This window comes from Eschrichtius robustus, chromosome 9, assembly GCF_028021215.1.
Source record: "Eschrichtius robustus isolate mEscRob2 chromosome 9, mEscRob2.pri, whole genome shotgun sequence".
Classification (NCBI taxonomy): domain Eukaryota; kingdom Metazoa; phylum Chordata; class Mammalia; order Artiodactyla; family Eschrichtiidae; genus Eschrichtius; species Eschrichtius robustus.
Window position 1 is genome coordinate 12603327 of NC_090832.1, and position 20649 is coordinate 12623975.

General features: G+C 44.8%; 1 protein-coding gene across 4 annotated transcripts in view; it reads left to right on the plus strand.

The window, feature by feature from the left end:
- Positions 1-2514: 2514 nt before the first annotated feature.
- CNKSR3 (CNKSR family member 3) overlaps positions 2515-20649 on the plus strand; it is a 100237-nt gene continuing 82102 nt past the window's right edge. For all 4 annotated transcript variants that reach the window (XM_068550739.1, XM_068550740.1, XM_068550741.1 and 1 more), the window contains exon 1: positions 2515-3165. In XM_068550739.1, the coding sequence (XP_068406840.1) occupies positions 3114-3165 (52 nt within the window). In that variant the 5' untranslated portion in view covers positions 2515-3113. The remainder of the gene's footprint in view (positions 3166-20649) is intronic.

The following is a 20649-nucleotide window of genomic DNA, read 5'->3' on the forward strand; positions in this document are numbered from 1 at the left end:
GTGCATGCATATACAGTGTAATAGGATGGCAAAGATTATAGGTAGCAGAGAAGAAAAATTAGCACATTCATAAATGATCATTTTGTATCCACTGTAATTTCCAAAGCTATTTACCTAAGATTCTGCCTTTATTATCTGCCATTAGTGACACTGGATGTCTTCAAGTTTGCATTTCAGACAAGAAGGCCTCCCTCAAACTTTCACGTGCTAACAACTGTAATTAAGGTAGAAGGCCTTATTTAGGCAGTAATTAGCCTTCAGGACTTGAAGTGTAAACAGACTGCTAACTCGTTTAGATAGTTAATTGGTCTTCTGGGTTGGAGATCTTAGCATGGCCTTCCTCTTCAGCAATGGTGCATTTATCATCAACATACAGATAGTGTGTTGACTTAGTGCAATGAAATTTTTCAAACTCTTATTTGACTCTCAGAATTTTAGCTTTTAACTCTCTGGTAATGATGAATGCAAATGAATTTGAAAACATCATGAAAATATCAAGTAAAATTCTGTGGCAAAATCATTAGCAGTTGACTTTTTCTTCATAATTACAGTGTCCATATGGCTCAATCTATTCATGTGATTCCAATGTAAGTATTGATAAATCCCCTTTCAGATTCAGGAATATCTTGGTTTGGAGATAAATTATGTGGTCACACTGATCATCATTAAAGATGATACAAAATACAGTGATTGCTGTAACTAAAGGTGTGGGTAAGATTGGTTACATTTTCCAGTGACTCCAATGACAGATGTTAAGATGCTCCCTTCTTGCTTCCATAAAGAAAAGATGGTGAACAATTGACGTTATTAAGTTTTAAAAGTCATTTCTTTTCTGAAGGACAACTACGCCATCTGGAATTTTGTCATTGCCTTTACCAAGTTTCCTGGTCAACCAGCAACTCTTGCTCAAAAAATGACAACAAAAAATTATTGTATTTGATAACTGCATGTCTTTGTGGCACCTCTGCTGTAGATGAGTTGCATGGAAGGTGAGTCCGATGTTTCACTTTTTAAAGTAGGTTTCTTCTTCTTGGGTACTCCAGCTCATCACACTATGCAACAGACGCTTAAGCTTTCTGCTAGCCATCCTTCCAACATGTGCATCCAAGTTGACCTGTATAAATAGTCCATATCATACTAATTCAACAGATATTTCATGAATGAAGTGGCTGGCACACAGGAGGCATCCAGGTATATATTAAATGAATGAATAAATACCAACCGCACCTTTGACTCCCTGCTAGGTGGTACCAGCTAGGTGGTAGGGAGAGGGAGAGGAGAAAAAGCTCTATATAATATCAGGTAAGTTCTGCCTCCCAGGGCTTAACAGTCTCCAAGGGGAAGATGTAAATAAATAACGCAATGGAAGGTAAGAATCACTAAGTGCCAGAGCATCTGTGAGTGGGAGGTAGAGCTCACTGGGGCTGGAGAGGAGGGGGTGAAGTGAGGCTTGAAGGAGGAGAGGTGAGTATTCAAATTTAGGATTTTCCCCCAGTTCAGGGTTAACTCTGGCCCCAGATTGAGCCCCTGAAAGTAAAAGGGCCCTTCTGTCAGTCGCGGAAACTGCACACAGTATCTTTTTTTTTTGGAGCTGGCTAACAACTTTCCCTTCACGATTGATGACTAATTCAAATGAGCATTAGCTCACTTTGCAAATATGAATATTACAGTATGGCAATATAGAACGCTAAAAGCTACCAGTTTAGTATGATTCATTTTAGTTGAGAAGTTGAAATATTGCAGTAGCATTAAAAGAGAAGTGAGTTACAGACAGAGAGAACGGGTTGCCAAGGGGGAGGGGAGGTGGGAGAGGGATGGATTGGGAGTTTGGGATTAGCAGATGCAAACTGTTATGTAGAGAATGGATAAACAAGGTCCTACTGTATAGCACAGGGAATTGTATTCAGTGTCCTGTGATAAACCGTAATGGGAAAGGATATGAAAAGGAATGTATATGTATATGTATAACTGAATCACTTTGTTGTAGAACAGAAGTTAACACATGGTAAATCAACTATACTTCAATAAAATAAATTTAAAAAGAAGTGAATTAGATTGTCACAATGTCATCCAAAATATAAATGAAATAAAATAATTTTCCCTTAAGAAATGTAAAAGGAGGAGGGCTTAATCGCATAGCAGTATTGACCCACAGCACTTAAAACGAACAGAACGTGCAGGTCTCACTTTAGTTTTGATTTTATTATTACCTTTTTTAGTGCACTGTTGCTCACAGCCGGACGGCCTGTACTGCTACCAACAGGACCCGGGCCTCACCAAAGCCAACGGGCTCTGTAGGATGCACGCGTATCTACAACCCGCCCCCTGAGAAAGAAAGTCCGGCCCGGGCCACTCCGAGTGTGCGGAGACCAGCTGAGAGAGGGAAAGTAACCGGAGTCGGCTGGCTGGGCGGCCCCGCCCCCTCCCACGAGTTTCGCTGGGTGTCCGGCCCCGCCCCTTCTTTTATTCCGAGCGCGCAGGCTGGAGCTGGAACTTTGTAACCGGAGCGCGCTCGCTCTGCGCTCCTCCCCGTCCCGGTGCAGCCAGCCAGGGAGGCGCAGGAGGTGGGACCTGCGGGCGGGAAGACTCCGGACGCCGGCGCGCGAGGAGCGGGGACCCGGGAGAGCTCGCAGCCCAGAGGAGGAGCTGGAGGGGGAGCGGAGCGCGCGGCCCGAGAACCCGAGGCAGCGGTCCCGGCCGGAGGCGCAGAGGGGCGGCGGGGAGCAGCAGGGCCGGGAGAGTCCCGCTCGGAGCCGAGGCCGGGGGATCTGGGCTCACAGCCCTGAGTCTCAGCAGCTGCCGTCGCCCAGGAGCAGCAGCTGTGCCCGGGGTCCCGGCCGCGGCGGCCGCGGGAGGAGGAGGAGGAGCTGCAGCTGGACGGTGGCAGCTGGAGGAGGAGCCGCGCCGCTGTCCCGTGCGCCGGGGAGAGGGCCGCGCCGCCCGGGCTGAGCCGTGCTGGGATGTCCCGCTGACCGCGGCAGTCATGCAGCCTTGACGGGGCGCTCGGGCGCGGGGACCAGCCGCGGGGCGCGCCCTCCCGGGAAGGGGCAACGGGCGCGGGCAGCAGGACTTCACCGCCGACTCCAGCCCCGCTGGGTGCCCAGCCCTCCACCATGGAGCCCGTGACCAAGTGGAGCCCCAAACAAGTGGTGGACTGGACTAGAGGTGAGCGAGCCTTGGGGGGGGAGGGGCTCGGCGTCTCCGGCCCCGGGCATCGGCTGGCGGGGAGCTGGTGTAGGGGGTGCTCAGCCCTTCCTGCAGGCGAGGAGCGTTGAGAGCGCAGCGCGGTGACAATGCAAACTTCTTCCCACTGGCTTGTGCGCCCCTAGCTCTCGTGCCTGCTTGCGGGGGTGCGAGTGGTGACAAGCCGAGGAGAGGCCCATCTTGAAACCGGGGGCGGGGTAGGGGTGGCCTCTGAATGGAGGGAGGGGGCCGGGCGTGCGGATCTCGGACGCGGGGGCGCCCTCCCTGCCCTTCCCGGCGCCCCGGCTGCCTGTCCCGGGGCGCAGAGGCACAAGGCGCCTTTGTGTGGGTGACTCGCCTCGGACGTCGTCAACGCCGCCTGCCCAGAGCAGTTCGCAGGCGTGACGAGGCGGTTGGACAGGTAAAGGGAGACCCCGGCGGCTCGGCGAGCCTCCCTGTTTTTGTCGGAGAGGGAGGGAGGGCAGCGCAAGAACCAACGCTGAGGCATTCGCGCCGGCGACGAGCCTTGAGCCAGACTCCCCGGGACTCGGCGACTTTCGCTCCGGGAAGGCGCCAGTACCCCCGGTGGCGCCGCATTTTTAGGCCATATTTAAATCCTGGGAAGAAGTCGTCTGACTGCTTGGAACCTTTTCCCTGAGTTATGCCGTCATTGGGATGAGGAAAAGCGGTGGGTTGGTTGGACAGGCGGCCGGTGGTAGAGCAGGGGTGGCTGGAAGCTTGGACTCCGAGCTGTCACGGTTACTTTTAAGTACCTGCCAAGATTTCGAGGGAAAAGTGACGGAGGTTCCTCAAGCCTCTTTGAACCCTTTCAAGAGAACAAGCCCTCCAAGAACAACCAGTGTTTTGGTGGGCTCTTCACCCCCCTCCCAACTCAGCATCTCTCTGTTTCAAGTTACTATTTTTTTTTTTTTTACTTTCTTCTATCTGCTCTTCTAGGTGAGGGGAATAGTGTCCTTTCTCAATAATAATAACTAGAATTGTATAGCGCGTTACGGTTTGGTAAGAGCTCTCTCTCTGTTATTACCCTTGGTCATCAGTAAGCCTGAGAGGTAGGTAAACACTGGTAAGATCAGGTCATCTTTCTAACTGTCTCACCCATGGCTGCGGCATCACAAACGCTGGTCATCTCTGCATCTCATTTCTCATGCCTGCGTAGTACACACAGACCACGTGGAATAGGATGTCCCCGATGTATGGGAGGTATGGCACGTGCCAGCGGAGTATGTCTGACCGTTTCCTGCTCCTTTGGGAGAAGGGACAGGGTACATCGCTCCTGAGAAGAGGTTTGCCCAGGGACCAAAATTTCCTGGGCTCTTATTTAAAACAAACATGAAAACACCAAGTACTTGTATATTGAGTAATGTGTAAACAGCAGTGTCACTGCTTGATACGAAACATAAACTTAAAAGCTATAAAGACCCAGATCCTATTTTGAAATGGGGTGTGTTCCCCCATTCAAGATACTACTAGGTCCCCTGTCTAGCGACTTGCCCAGTCTGAGTTGGTTGATCTGTTTTACCAGTGTATCCATCATAGAAGCAAACTAAGAAACTGATGACTTCAGCAGTTTTTGACCTCAAGAGCTGGTCTGTCCAAAATGGTAGCCAGACCACAAGTGGCTTTTGGGCCCTTGAAATATGGCTGGTCCACATTGCCATGTGCTGTAAGTGTAAAATACACACTCGTGTGAAAAACAGCATATAAACTATCTCATTGCTAGTTTTTTATACTTATTACATGTTGAAATAATATTTTGATATATTGGGGTAAATAAAGTTTATTCCTAAAATTAACTTCACCTATTTATTTTTACCTTCTGAAAGGTGGCTCCTAAAAAATTTAAAATTACACAGGCGGCTGACTTTTGCAGCTCACATTATATTTGTACGGGACAGTACTGCTCCTGAGTAAAAGAAAGGGTTACAGTTTATCACTCTGGCTTTTCTGAGCCACTGCCAGCCTACTTGATAAGGTACAACCAGAAAACCGGTAACAGGCAAACAGGGAGATTATGGAGTGAGGTCTTCACACCCTCAAGATTTGTGTCCTTTTTTTTTTTTGGTCCCTCTTGGGATTGGGAGAGGAGAAGCATAAATTCACATCCGGTTATGTTTGTTTAGCATTTAAGTCAGAGCAGATTAAACTGTTTTTGGTATCCTGTTGCCTTGACATTGTGACTTAGTTGAGATCGCTTTCACCCAGGGAAAGTTTTATACTGACCTGAAAGAGGAATTAATGGGTGGTTCAGTATCTTGGTGTCTGGAGCGTTGGATACTGATTAGGTTACATACCTGTGGCTAGTACGTGGCAACTTTATATAAAATGCTTGTGCCCTTTTGGACCCTTAAGTACAGCCTAATCGAATGACCTGGATACTTTTTGTGTTAGAATCTAGAGAAGAGAAAAGGAGGAAGTGTGTGGCGAACTCTTAGACGAGAGGCTGCATTCTCCCAAATTGGGTGACACATTACTTGAATATTTCTCATAGTCATGATGTGAAAATATCGACTTTTTAATGAACTATTGGCTTATGCAAACTTGTTTGCTTATAGGACTATTTTTAGCTGTCTTTGCTAACCTCCCTGCCCAACCCCCATTTTATAAATACATCCTACTGATAAGCAGCTCTTCTTGTAGATTGCCACTCTTGGCATTGCATGAGTGTGGCAGTGGTGATCGTGAGCACTGTAGAAAGCCTTAGATTTAAAACTGTCTAAATCTGGCCACAACCTCTAGCTTGCTCTCATGTTGATGTTATTAGGCAGATGCATATATTAGGAAAAAGGCTGCTGTCTACAGAATGAAGTAATTCATCTGGCTTTTATTATTATTACTATTTTATTATAATTTTTATTTGTATTAATCCCTAGCTCTAGCAACACCAGTGTTATGATATTAGTAGATACTCAGTGCATGTTAGCGCAGGTCTAAGCATTGTACAAGTGTTAGCTCATTTAAATGCGTAAACACCCTTTGAGGTAGGAACTATCATTTCCATTTTGCAGTTGAGGACACCGAGGCATAGGAAGGTTAAGTACTCTGACCAGTGTCACACAGCCACGAAGTGACAGAGCAGCGTTTGACCCCAGACAGTTTGGCTTCATTTCCTTCCATCTTCTTGGGAGGTTCTTCCCAGGGTCACCCCCAGAGGACGCTCTCATCTTCACCACATGGATGAATAGACCATCAGGATCCCTGTGATGAGTTATACATCATGTGTTAGTGGAGGAGAGTCATTTGCTATATGTGTGTCTTATTCTACCTATTCCGTATATGTCAGGAAAGTTATTTGTTAATAAAATTAATTCATAGTTTCATGGCACCTTGCCTTCCAGATGATTTGGTGAAGGCTTTTGCAAAGCAGATGAACTTTTACAATGTGTATCAGGCAAGAATAGGGTCAGCTGCATATAACAGAAAACCCAGTTTTTGGTGGACTCTCCAAATGAGAGTTTTGATTTTTCCTTGGAAAAGAAGTCTGGAAATAGGGAATTCAGGATTGTGTGGGGTTTCCGTGGTGCCATCAGGACTCCACGCTTCTTCTGTCATCCTGTTCAGCCATTCTGAGCAGGGGGCTGAACCCTTTATACCAAACACCTCCGTGCAGGATGGCTGCTCCGCCACCAGGATCACGTTCTTGTTCCAGGCTGGAGAAAGGAGACCCAGAGGAGACAAAACACTGGTGGTAGCCAAGTCCTCCCCTTCAAAGAGCTCTCCTAGAGGTTCCATCAAATGACTTGGCTTACATTGTAGTTGATACAGCTGTCACGTGACTACCTCATGCTACAGGGGAAGCTGGTCACTGTAGTTTTTTTTAAAGTTTCGTACACTGTGGCCTTGAAAAAAATTTGGAGTTTATTCAGTAAGGAAGAGGGGGAGAATAGATATTGGTAGGCAGCCAGTAGTGTCTGACATACAGTAATTTACATGTCCTGATATTCATAGATCAGCTCTCAAAGTAGGACACATGTCACAATTTCCCACTTCCCTCAAGCCCATGGGTCCGCCTTGTTTTAGAAATAGTGTTGTATTTTCATCCCTGTTAAGTTTTCTCAGGTCAGAACCCTAAGCTGATTATGAGGTCTTTGTCTCTAAGCCTGATTTTTTTTACTTGTTATATTTAATATGCTCATTTCATTTACAACAAAGATGTTTCATTGAAAACAGTTAATTGCAACTTTATGGTAAAGAATTAAATTAAAAAATTCACATCTGGAGTTCCTTGTAACAATGGGAAAAGTTGGAAAGAGTCTGACTTAAAGCCAAATCATTCTAAACTTGATTTAAATAAATATTAGAAGTTGCGTTGTAAAATGCCGCGTCCCAAGTTGTGTTCCTGCTTTCAGGCCATTGGAGTGTCTTCAGCAAGGAGGAAGGGTTACTGGTTTGTCCCTGCAGCCCCGTCCGTCCAGCCCTTGGTCATTGATCGGTCTGCGACGGACAGTCTCGAAATATGTGTGTTTGTTGTTGAGAGAGCACATCTATAAAACCAGCTTTAGTCCCAGAACAGAAGTCTCTCTGGCCACCTTCTGGTGCTGACAGTGTGGTTAATGTTTCCCCATCACCAACCAAGACGAAAGGGAGCTTTCTTGTTTGAGGTCTGAGCATGTGCTCAGGACATCTGCTCATTTTCTATATCTGGCCGTGGGCACTGCTTTTTTCCTGATGTGTCTGTAACATGTGGCAGGTCAGCAGTTTTAAAGTGCCTCACTGTCTGGTCACAGAGGAGCTGGAGTTCCCTTGTTAACGGTAGAGATCTTGTTCGTGGCTGGTCAAAGGCCAGTTCTTTTTGTCGTTCTGATTCCAGTTAGGTTGTCCTTCTTCCTTTAGCCTCTAGGGTCGCTGGAAAAGGGAGGTCGTTTCTTTTGGCAGTTGTAGGTCCACCATTTGGCTATAGGTCAAGAACTCTTTTCTTTAGTCCAATTTCTTGCCAGTTCTATCTCCTGGACTCCAGCCACAGAGTTTTCTTAATCATAATAATAGAAAAACATTCATTGAAGTATTTATTATGTATCAGACACTGGGCTAAGTGCTTTATTTAGACTCCCTCGTTGACTCCTCAGAAAACCTGGTGAGGTGTGCGAACAATTATTAGCCCGTATTAAAGGCGAAGAAACTAAAGCAGAGACGGGGAGTCTCTGGTCTCGTGCTGATGGGCGGTGGCGCTCTTAAATGCTGTCCTCTCCTCCATCACTTCATCGCTCCTGTGGCTTGTACCAGGCATTGGAACTTAGAGGTGAGAGTGTGGGCTCTGGAATCAGTCTCTGGCTTTGTATCCCGGTACCACCTCTGCCTGTGTGATCTTATGTAAGCTCTCAATAAATTACTGCTTGTTTTTATTGCTTCCTCTCCTCTTTTATCCTACAGCTCCAGGACATAAATTACTCTCTCTGAGCCGCGTGGTCTGTCATAAGGTTGATTCTTACCATTCAGGGACACCAGTCAGTGCCGTGGAGATTTCCCTGCCATTTGTCAACCACTCAGAGGACCCGGGGTGGGACTTGCAGCTGGTCAGGAAGGTTCTTGTTTTTGTTTTTTGCTTTCTCTATGTTGATGTTTTACTAAATTCTTTACGTTTTATACTCACAACAATACTATTGCATCCTCTGTGCAAAGTAAATTCTAGGTGTATCTAAAGCTTAATTATGAAGAGCAAACTTAAAAATATTAGAACAAGTATACGAAGGACCCTATTAATTCCTCTTAGGCAAATTTCTTTTAAAAATACTAAGAAGCAGAAATAATAAAAAGTGATGAGACAGACAGATGCCCAACAAGTATATAAAAGGATGCTCAACATCACTAATCAGGGGAAGGTTCTTGGTGAGCTGAGTGGTAGATGCCTCTTGCCAGTATCCTGAGCCCTCTTGGGGTAAATAAGTTCAAACTGTATTTTCTCAACTTTTTTCTTATAGTCACTGGACTTCCAGTGAGCATGGCATTAGGACTGGCTCTTGCTTTGGACCGTTGACCCCTCTGTGGCACCTGGTCCATGACTAGTGGTACCCGCATCACCCGGGAGCTTGTTGGAGATGCAGAAGCACAAGCCTGCTAACTTCATTCTAACAAGATCCCCTGGTGATCCATGTGCACATTGCAGCTTGAGAAGCTCTGCTCCAGCAGCCGCTGCAAACGCGTTTTCCCACTTCGCTGGTAGGTCCTGCTGTCTGATCTGACATGGGCTCCACCTATTTTATTTAAGTTCCCTGGTGACGACACTTGACTTGGCCACTAATTAAAACAGAAAAGCAATCTTAGGGAGTGTGCTTATATTTATATATTTATAAGCACCACCTAGCAACAACATCAGGTGATTCTCTGTAAACTAAATGAGACGTTTCCCTTGAGCTGTCTTCCATATTTCTTGGGATTTGAAGAGTTCTCATAACAATCCTTTTTTTTTTTTTTTTTAAAGCCAAGTAGGAAGAAGGGAGTCATGGGGTGGTCAGTGGGCTTGTGTGGTTGAAGTGTGTTCTCAGGATCCTTAGGTGGACTTTGGAGGATGAGCTGGGCTTTTGGCCAGTCACATGGTCCTGTAGTCTGGGACTGCACCGGGTTTACCAAACTTAGATGATTTTGCGGGGGAGATTTCATTGTTGCTGGAAAGTGACACTGAATGTCATTCAGGGCGGTTCTCAAAATTTGGAAGTACGTGCTGTGCCGAGGCCGGGTGTCTGAGTTCTGTGTCGGTGGAGATTGGGAGGTGACCTCTCCTTGTTCAGGCCTCACCTGCATGCTTCCTTTTTGCGTTCACATCATTGTGGAGAGCTGCGGGTACCTCAGTTTTCTGTCTTGCTGTTTCTGTGTCACCGCCTTGATGTTTGTTCATTCCAAGCCTGTTGTGTTCTAGCTCTGGGACATCTATGTTCTCACCTCCTTTTCCTCTTTGCTTTCATTTTGTGAGGTTTCTGGTGTTTTCACCACTGGTATAGCCATTAACTAGGCTTTAAAGCAAGTTTTATTTACACAAGCTCTTCCATGTTTGTTCGCATTTGATATTTTCACAAGACCGAGAGGAGCACAGTGAAGGCCCAGTGAGGATAGAGGCTTTCGGACATGAAGTGAGTTGTCCAAGGTCAGAAGGCCAGGAGTTGGGACCAGACTCCACAGGCTTCTTCTGTTCTCTTGTTCTGTGCAGCCCCTGGTTCCTCCTGTGGTCAACGTGGTGCTTTTCGTTCTCTCTTCATCAAGTGTCGGGAGGGGCAACTTCAAAGAACTTTTGACTTTTGTGTTCCCTGATTATCCCTTCAGGATTTACACTCATGGGATACATTCCTTTTCTTTCTCTTTCTTTTTTTTTCTTTCTTTCTTTTTTTTAATTACACAGCTTAAGCAGGACCCTACGTATTCTGAACCTGACCTTTTAGCATTTGAGACACTTACTGACAGTTATTTATTTTTATTGTAGTTTGTTGACTGTGTTGTATTGTTTCAGAATGCTACTCAGTAATGAATCATTTCTCTTTTTGACTCTCTTAATCTAATTTTTATTTTATCTTGAGTGTCATATGGCAGATTTTTTGTCTGGTACAATTAACATTTCTATTTGGTGGAATCACATCTATCCATCCATCCATCCATTTAACTTTCTTAAACGATTTTTATGGCTTCATTTCCTGCTTGCCTTTGATTCTTCACAGCATTTTCATTTTAACTGCTGAGGGAGAGATTGGGCATGGTAAGTAACACACAGGCTTTGGAATAAAATAGAGCTGGATTCAGATTCTGTATTTTTTTAAAAAAATTTTTATTGAAGTGTAGTTGCTTCACAACAGATTCTGTATTTGATACTAACTGGTTTGAAAACTTAGTAAAGTATCTTAACTTCCCCAAGCCTGCCTTAGGCTTCTCATTTGTGAAATGTGACTGATAATTAACTCACAGTGTTTTTGTTAGAATTAAAAGAGGTAACGTAGGGAAAGCATTTTGCATAATGTATGGCATATAAATGTTCACAAACTCATTATTGATTAATTCATAATAACTCCAAGTTAATATGTAGTATAATTGGATTATTGTTGCTTAAATATTTAATGCTGTTGTGGCTGATAGTCACCTTTCGCGTGTTTACTAATCATTTACGACAGTTCCATCCTTCTCTGTATTGGTGGATAGGTGGTGAGTTAAATTAACTCTATTTTTTGTCTTCTCCTCGTTGTTTCCTTGGACACTTTTCCCTCACTTCCTTTGAGGACCTCGTATGTCCTGGAGGAAGGTGGCGCCATGGAAAGGTTTAGTAGTAGTTCTCTTGGAGACAGCTTTGGAGGAACACTTTCCTCGATGACAAATTCCACCCTGTAGTAATGAGAGAGTTGCATTCATTCAACAAGTGATTACTGAGGACCTACTAAGTTCCAGGTGCTGGAAATCCAGCTGTGTTCTAGGTGCAGGGTTCCAGCTGGCTCTCTCCTTTAATATGGTAGATGTGGGGATGACAGACAACGATACCAAAACCACCACCACAACGAAGCAGATGAACAAGAAGATATTCACTAGTGATAAGTGCTAAGAAGAAAGTAAAGCAGAGAGGTGAGGGAGAGTGACCGGGTGGGAGACTTCTTGGGATGGTGTCACTGGGGAAGCCTCTCTGAGAAGATGACACTTGGGTATGAATGACAAGAAGGAACCAGCCATTGGAAAATTAGGGGGAAGAGCATTGTAGGCAGAAGGCACAGCCAGTGCAAAGGCCCTGAGGTGCAAATGAGCTTGAAGTGTTTGAGGAAAGGAAGCGCAGTGGCGTCATGAGGAGCAAGGACGGTGGGGTTGTGGTGGGTGGGGTGAGAGACACAGCTGTCAGATCATGGAGGGTCTCATAAGTCTTGGACAGGCATTTGCAACATTTTCTCATCATGAAAAGCAGGGGAGTGACATGATCTGATTTGGGTTCTTGGGGCAGAAATGAGTTTAGGGAGCCCAGATGGAAGGCATTGCAGTACTCTGGAGATGATGGTGTCTTGCATGAAGGTATTGGTGGTTCTAGCATTTGTGAAGCCAAGTTCTAGGTAGAGTTGGTTCACTGATAGCTTCACATCCAGATAATTTAAAAACTATATTTGAACTTGGGGTGTAGATTCAGTTTTTTCTTTCTCTGCCAGGGTTAAGAGCTCTCCCTGCCCTTCCCTCATCCTGATTACTCTCTTGTCATTTAAAAGGGAGAGCACAATCTGTCTTTCTGCGTTCACATACTTTGTTTACATCATTGTTCTCTTCTGGCACATTTTGCAGGGAGCTCCAGTTTCTGAAGCTGTTTATTCATCTATGAATAGGGTTTTTGTGAAAGTGGACTTAGCCTAGTTTGTTTTCTTTGACATCAGATGGCTGATGGAACAGTTTTTAACCTGGGATCAGAAGGGCAGATGCAGTTGTGTTTACTAGAGCAAAACAGTTCCTTAGAATGCAGATCAGTAGTTGTCAAAATTAGAAAGTCTTTTTATGAAAACGAAAAATAGTTGAGTCAAAGGAACTGGTCAATAGATCTAATTTAAAATACTTTGCTCTGCTGATAGACTGTCCTAATTTTACTTTGGAAAATAGAGTCATCATTTTTTGATTGAGTAGATGGTATTTTGAGAAATTTCAACAGGTAGGAGTTGAACACATTTTTTTTTTTTTTTTAAACACTCGATGCATCGCTTATCAACAGAGTAGGAGTGAGTGGGAGAGAATCGAAGGTTGGTAGGTTTATATTAGAATAACCTAGAAACTTTACAACACACACCTCATGTCACCCCCTATAGGGAGAGTATCTTTCAGACTTTTAGAGGAAAAACCCCTATATGTCATCAATCAGAAAAGGCAGTGATTATGATCATCTGAATCATGCTTTCCTGAGGAAAACCTTTTAGTGAAAAGAAACACTCTATTTCCTATTTTCAGAGATTTGCAGCAGAAGGGAAATTCAGTGCTTTTGGGTTTAGGAGTGGATGTGTGTACACGAGTGTGTGTGTCTGTGTGTGTTTACGTGTTTCTAACTTTAACCTGTGTTAACTGAACAGATTTTCATGTTCTCAGGGTAATTTTATATTACCGTGTCTTAGGGAGAATCAAGTCAAAAGTCTACCTGGAATATGACCTTTGAAACAGGAAAACTAGCTTAATGTGTAGAGTGGAACAGATTTCACGAGGCACCATCTTAACATGGATTCCAACTGGAGTCTTAAACTAACCATGAGCCGATGACAGAGCTGTGAGTAGCGTTTATGAAAATGACTGTCTACACTAAAGCCTAAAATTGTTGGTAATAAGTGTTAAATAAAAAACACAAATACTGCTTGTGAGTAAGACATCTAAAGACAGATGGTATGAAGTGGTTTGGTTACAAGCACCCCTAGGCCAAGTTGAAGAATCTCATCTAAAACTGATCTGTAAAGAAAGACTCTTTTTGGAGGTGGAGAAACTCTTTGTTCTTCTTATTTGGCGCCATCTAATCGGGATACTTAATGAGCACCTGTAAATCTATGACAATTGTCCCTGACTCCTGATGTTTTTAAACTGAGATTTTCAGGAAACCCTTTCCCAGCCACATATATGTGGCTCAACATCTTGTCACCGTTGTTCTTGAACTTCCTCTATTTTTTTTTTTAGTGTTTGCAAAGTGTAATCTACTTTGTTTTAAACAAATATACACATTTAAAACCTAGATCCTGTTTTAATTATCAGTTTTGTAAAAAATTTTATTGAAGTATAGTTGATTTACAATGTCGTGTTTAATTTCTGCTGTACAACAGAGTGACTCAGTTACACATATACATTGATATATTCTTTTTCATATTCTTTTCCATTATAGTTTATCACAGGCTATTGAATATAGTTCCTTGTGCTATACAGTAGGACCTTGTTGTTTATCCATGGACCTTCCTTTTTCAACATTAGAGCTTAGACATGTAAATTCTCAGGCCCCATCCCAGACTCACAGAATCAGAAACTCTGGGGGTGGGATGCAGGAAGCTGTGGTCTCTCAGTGATTCTAGTGCTGGCTAAAATTTGAGGACCACCAGTCTATACCACTCGTGTGGAGCCTAGAAAAATAAATAATGTATGTCAGACCATCCCTCATAATTCTTGTCTGCAGTTGGTTTTCAGCTAATACATAGTGATTGAGTAGGAAGGAGAACTTTTCTAGTAGGGACAGTTGTTGCATATTTCCGTAGGTGCATTAATGCACTGAGGTCTGTAAGTGTCCTTCCCACAGAGTGGGCAGGGAAGAGTTAAAGCCTTTGTCCCCATGGGCTCCTAGACAGCTGCGCCACCCCAGGCCCAGGGGACCCTTTTGCTGTGTACCTCTGTGAGTGTTCAGCCCCAGGAAGACAGAATGAGGGGAATGTTTCATGGTCTGAAGGGACCTGTTTAGGTTTTGTGTGGAATTTCCAGGCCTCGCTCTCACAGAAGAGTAGAATGTGACACCCCGTCCCCCATTCCATTTGAGGGAGAGTGGATAGTTGTTCTCTTTCACGTAGCACTCAGGTTTTGGCTTTGAACAATGCATGCAGATGCAAAGGGAAATGAGAGGAAGAAAAAGCAGAAGACAGAAATACTCAGAGTGGCAAATATGCTGCAGGCCAAGGTGAAAAGCTCTTTTGTTTTAGTTCATGGACATCGAATCAGTGCAGATGGAGTTTGAGAGTTCCCCATTTCCCCCCCTCCCCGCCTCCCCACCCCCCGCCCCCCTACGCAGTCGACAAAGGCCAAGAGAGTCCAAAATAAAAAAGCTGCTACAGAAGTGAACACTGAGGACCGGGAATGGCCCTGAGACTTGCAACAAGAGTTGCAAACTTAGACGCCTACAGGGGCCAGGAGGCAATGTCAGAAATTGAAATGTAGGGGCAACTGAGACAGTAGGGAGTGGTGGAGACTGTGGCAAACCCAAAGATACATGGGCTGCTCAGTTTCTGCTGACTGTGGACCTACAGTTTCTAGAATCTTATGCTTCTTTGTTGTTGTTCTTGTTGTTTTCAAATGAAGTTGGGTGTCTGTATTTCTTTGTGACATTTTCCAGTTTTTAGAAATCTGTCAACAGTTTTTTTTTGGTATAGGCCAAGCATAACATATCTGTGGGCTAGTGTGTTGATTCCCTCTGTGGACAGCTGTGGTCAGGTTTGTCTTAGTGAGAAACAGACGTATAATATGTGAATACAAGTAGCGGTAGAGCAACTCATTAATTATTTAGTAAATCTGTTTGTTAACCTATAATTTCATTTTGCTACTTAACTAATTACCTTATTTCTAAAATTGTAACATGTAACTCCCTACAGGTATTGTTAAGCCAGAAATACCGATGCCTTGATGAACCCAGCAGGCCATTGAGTAGTTACTCTTCAGTGTAAAAGCAAGAATTTGGCTTCTTCTGAGTGAGTTTACTTTGCCACTCACTGGCTGTGTGGTACTGGTCCCTGACAGGAACTGTTTCTGTTTGTACAGAAAGATTCTATGTGTAAGATAAAGCATATACCTTGGAAATAAGGTATGTGCTCCTAACTTCCGTGCTGGCTTGTGGGGTCCTGTTTGAAATAGTAAGTTATCAGTTTACTCAAGGTCTTTCTATCTTCCTGGTGCTCTGAATTGGGAGACAAAACAAACAGGAAAAGCACTAGTTTTAGTACTTAAACTGGAGTGGTACTGAACCCAGGATACAATCTGCAAAACTTCTCAATAAAAATCTCAGAATGTTGGGCTTCCCTGGTGGCGCAGTGGTTGAGAATCTGCCTGCCAATGCAGGGGACACGGGTTCGAGCCCTGGTCTGGGAAGATCCCACATGCCGCAGAGCAACTAAGCCCGTGAGCCACAACTACTGAGCCCACGTGCCACAACTACTGAAGCCTGTGCGCCTAGAGCCCATGCTCCGCAACAAGAGAAGCCATCGCAGTGAGAAGCCCGTGCACCACAATGAAGAGTAGCCCCCGCTCACGCAACTAGAGGAAGCCCGCACGCAGCAATGAAGACCCAACGCAGCCAAAAATAAATAAATAAATAAATAAATAAACAAATAACTTAAAAAAAAATTTCAGAATGTTTTAACTTTTCAGCTTGTTTTGTAAGTGAACAGTCCATATGCGTGTCTATATACACATGCACACATATAAGTATACAGACTATATTTACATATATATACACACACGTATTTTCATTATGGATGATATTTTGTTAAACCTTCATGAGGTGTTTCTTTCAACCATTTATTCCCTTTAAAAACTTAAAATGAAAAAATATATAGATTTCCTTTTTAGTACCAGTTCCTCCGCTTCATGCTAGGAGCAAAAAGATGAATTAGATGTAAGCAAAGCCTGTCATGAAGAAGCACACGCCTTGGTGAGGGAGGCAGCAGTTAACAGGTGACATTTACTGAGATTTCTTACGTGCTCGGCCCTTGCTATGGCTTTTCGTGAATTATCTCGTTTAGTTCTCACAATACTTGTTTGACGGCAGCACTTTTATCGTCTTCATTTCAGAGTTAAGGAGGCCAGGCCCTGACCCCTCTGAGGTTGTGTACACAGTAGATGGGGTTTGAGTCAAGAAACGTTTGATTCTAGAACCTGACCTTACCTGGCTGCTCTTGGGTAGGCACCGACGTAAGTTCGTCCTGATAGTAAGTTTTGAGGGCAAGAGGAGAGCACTGATGTTAGTAACAGTATGGTCTGAATTGCTCTACTTGAATTTAACCTGTAATTTTACCACTCGATAAAAATAATTGTAGGGAATACTGTATCTATATTTTTTCTCTTTTTAATATTTGATAGGGTGACTGGAAATGGAAGAAGAGGGATTTAAAAATATACTTGATAGGGATTATGCACTTTTGGATAGTCAATGTTTTCAAGTTCTAGTTTTGCCTAAGTTAAATTTCCGAGATTGTATGAATATATATGTACAAAGACTAGAAGGAAATATATTACAATACCAGCATTGGTTCTCTATGGATGATGGAATTAGAGACGATTTTTGTTCTCTTGTTTGTACATTCTAGGGTAATCAGATGATTTTCCTACTATATTCAGAGCCAGGGCTCCTTTCTGCTTGGCCTCATCCTTAGGCTGCTGGGGACTCAGAAAGGCCATAAAGGGCCTCATGGGAGAGAATGTGGGACTCACTTTCCTGTCTTTCTCACCAGGATCTTGAACCCTTAAGTTTGGCAGCCTTAGCGGTTCTCTCTTACCTTCCAACTGCTAGCCCATCTTTTAAAAAATTTCGTTGTTAGTCTTATGGGTTGGTTTGATATGTGTTAATCCAGCACAGCCAGATGTGTCCAGCCATGATGCTTGAATGCAAGACGTAGGGTGTTGGCACTTAGATTTTAGTGGGCCTGAGAGTCACTCACTAATAAGGGTCAAATGATTCCCGGCCCTAACTCCCCAGAGCCTGCTGCCGTAGGTGTGGGCATAGGTGATGCCCTGGTTGCTGGGTGCTTAGCAGGCAGCCCGTGAATCTTTTTCAGGTGTTCTGTGGACCGCAGTTTGGGAGCCACTGACTTTTAGGAAGTTTGTACTTAATTCAGTGGATAATGGAGAAATGATAGAGGGGTTTGAAAGGAGGTGTGTTGCTGGCAGAACTGTGGGATGTAGGGAGGACTTTGCAGGCAGGAGTGATTGGAATCTGAGAGACCAGCTCTGGGAGGCGTTTGGGGTGGTCTCTTGGAGAGAGTTGAAGAGGCCTGAGTGAGAGCAGGGGCCTTGAGAGAGAGAGAGAGACGGGGGAAGGGCTGCCGAGAGAAGCACCGCCCACGAGTGTTCCAGAAGCTTTGGCAGGGTCTGCATGTGAGAGTGGAGAGAAGGGGACTTTCATGTCCACGCTTTGTGCCTCAGTGCCTTAGCATGGCAGTACCATTGAAGTGTGCTGAATTCTGGGAACAGCTGCTTTGCAGGTTCGAGAGTGAGCACACCTTACGGGTAGCAACCTCAAAAGCCGTTCTAGTTTGTAGAGGAGACAATCTTGCATGCTACCAGCATCTTGCATGATTCAAATACTTCAGAAAACTCAGTGCCCTCTCTCACTGCAGCACTCTGATTGTCTCATGTTTTAATGAGGTGGAAATATCATGCAGCTTGGCACATGGAATGTGTTAAAATAGGAGAGTGTTAGCTGAAATTTTGGTCCTCCAACTTGAGTGTGAAATGATGCAATATACATGAATATGGCACCCTGAATTATTTCTGTACATCGCAGTCTAAGACATAGAACACCTAGTGAAGTAGAGAAGATTAGGGTCCTGCAGGAAGCTTGTCAATGGAGATATAAAATCAGTGCTGATAAATGCTAAATGCATCGTAGAGTAATCCCTGCAGTCTTGTCCAGTGCTTAGTGAGATCAGCAGTTCTGGCTGCACTTGCATGTGTGGGACGGGGAGCCGGTTCCCTGAGATCAGTGCCTCCTTTGGGTCGTACCGGCTGGGAGAGAGCCAAGGGTGTGGAGGGCTCTTCCAGGGCGTGCCGCTCAAGGGGGTGGCAGGTCCGTCCTTCATAGGCATGATGGGGCCCGTTTTCTTGTTCGTCATTGGCCCATCCAACCCTTAGAAGTAGATGTGATTTCTTCTGTGAGTTTCAGGTAAAATGAACAGATTCTTTACTTAATAGGATCAGCTATAAAACAGTAGATGATTTTTCTTATAACATCTCCCCGGTATTCTGCACAGCTGACGTTTCCATTAAAATTTGCTCATTTCTGGGACTTCCTTGGTGGTCCAGTGGGTAAGACTCCTCGTTTCCGCTGCAGGGGGGCACAGGTTCAGTCCCTGGTTGGGGAACTAAAATCTTGCATGCCGCACGGCGCGGCCAAAAAAAGAAAATTTTTTTTTGCTCGTTTCTCGTCTATGATTTTTAAAGTAATACTAACTGCACAACCTGGTATTCTGAAATGATGCGCTTGTCTTTCACGTTAATTCGGGAAACGAAGTTTTGGATGAAGTAGTGCACCAGGTCACATTAGGAGAAATAGAACTAACTCTTTGCATTTAACTTTTCGTCTGCTAACTAGAGTGCCCTGTTAACTGACACTTCCACTAAGTCTGATGAAAGTAGCTAGTCACCATGCATTCATTCAGCAGTGCTTATTGAGTGCTGACCCTGTACCAGGAGCTGTTCCGAGAGAGCTGAGGATACAGCAGTGAATATAAGAGACGGTAAGTAGTTCCTGTCTTCCCGGATCTGACATTCTAGTGGGGGTTGACACACAGTAAGTAAAACTCGTAGCACATGGGTGTGGTACATGTTGCAGGCAAGGGCCATAGGTGGATGCAGGAGGGAAGTGGGGATGCAGTGTTAACCGGGACGGCTGGGGGAAAGCTTTCAGTGGGCACTCGGCTAACAGGCGGAGGGATGTCCTTGGCAGAGGGAACAGTAAGTGCCTGAGACAGGCCAGAGCCTGACACGTGGAGGGAGCAGGGAGACCAGCGTGGCTGGAACAGAGGGAGCTGAGGGCAGAGCAGCAAGAGATGAGATCAGGGGAGGGGGAGGCCAGATGGTGCAGAGCCTTAGAGACCGTTATATATGTTTTGGCTTTAATTTGGTGTTTGGGGAGAAATTGGAGGCTTTGGAGCCAAGGAGTGATACCAGATTTACATTTTAAGATTACAGTGGTTGCTGTGTTGAGTAGACAGAAGTTAGCAAGGGTGGAATCAGGGAGCCAGTTAAGATACTGGGGCAATAACCATCTGAAAGATGACGCTTGGACCAGGTGGCAGCTGTGGTCACCATCACGAGAGGCGGCCATGTTCTGGGTGTTCCGAAAGGCCAGTGGGATTTACCCAGAGATCGGGTGGTGGTGTGAGAGGATACCCGTGGCGTCTTTGGTCTGGGGAATTGGAAGTTTAGAGTTGCCGTCCGCAGAGAGCTGGAAGAGTGTGGGAGGAGACGGTGAAGGGAGTATTTGGGTTCGAAACATCCGTGCTTGTTAGTTCGCCAAGTGAAGTAGAGATGTGTGCCTGCATTAATGGGGGAGTTTGGGACTAGATAGAAATTTGGTGGCCATTGGGGTATATACGTGGTATTAAATGTCTGAGACTGGATGATATCACCCAATGAGTGGGCAGAGGGAGACAAGGGGAGAGAAGAGATCTAGGGCGTTCCCACCCTTACAAGTCTGGGGGTTGAGCAACCAGCAAGTTGCTGCCAGTAAGTACAGGAAATCTCGGGAAGGGTGGTGTCCTGAAGCCAGTGAGGAAATTGCTCCCAGAAGGAAAGAGTGGTCAACTGGGCCCGGTACTGCTGGTGGGCTAATAAGGGGAGACTGAGAATTGACCAGTGTATTTAGTGTGTGGAGGACATTAAACTTGAAAGTTAGTTTTGGTGGGTTGATGGGTGCAAGAAACTGAGAATTGACCAGTGTATTTAGTGTGTGGTGGACATTGAACTTGGAAGTTAGTTTTGGTGGGTTGATGGGTGCAAACATCTGAGTAAATTCAAGGGCAAATGGGAGAAGAGGCATCGACGTCCCAAGAGATCACGCTGTGTTAAAGC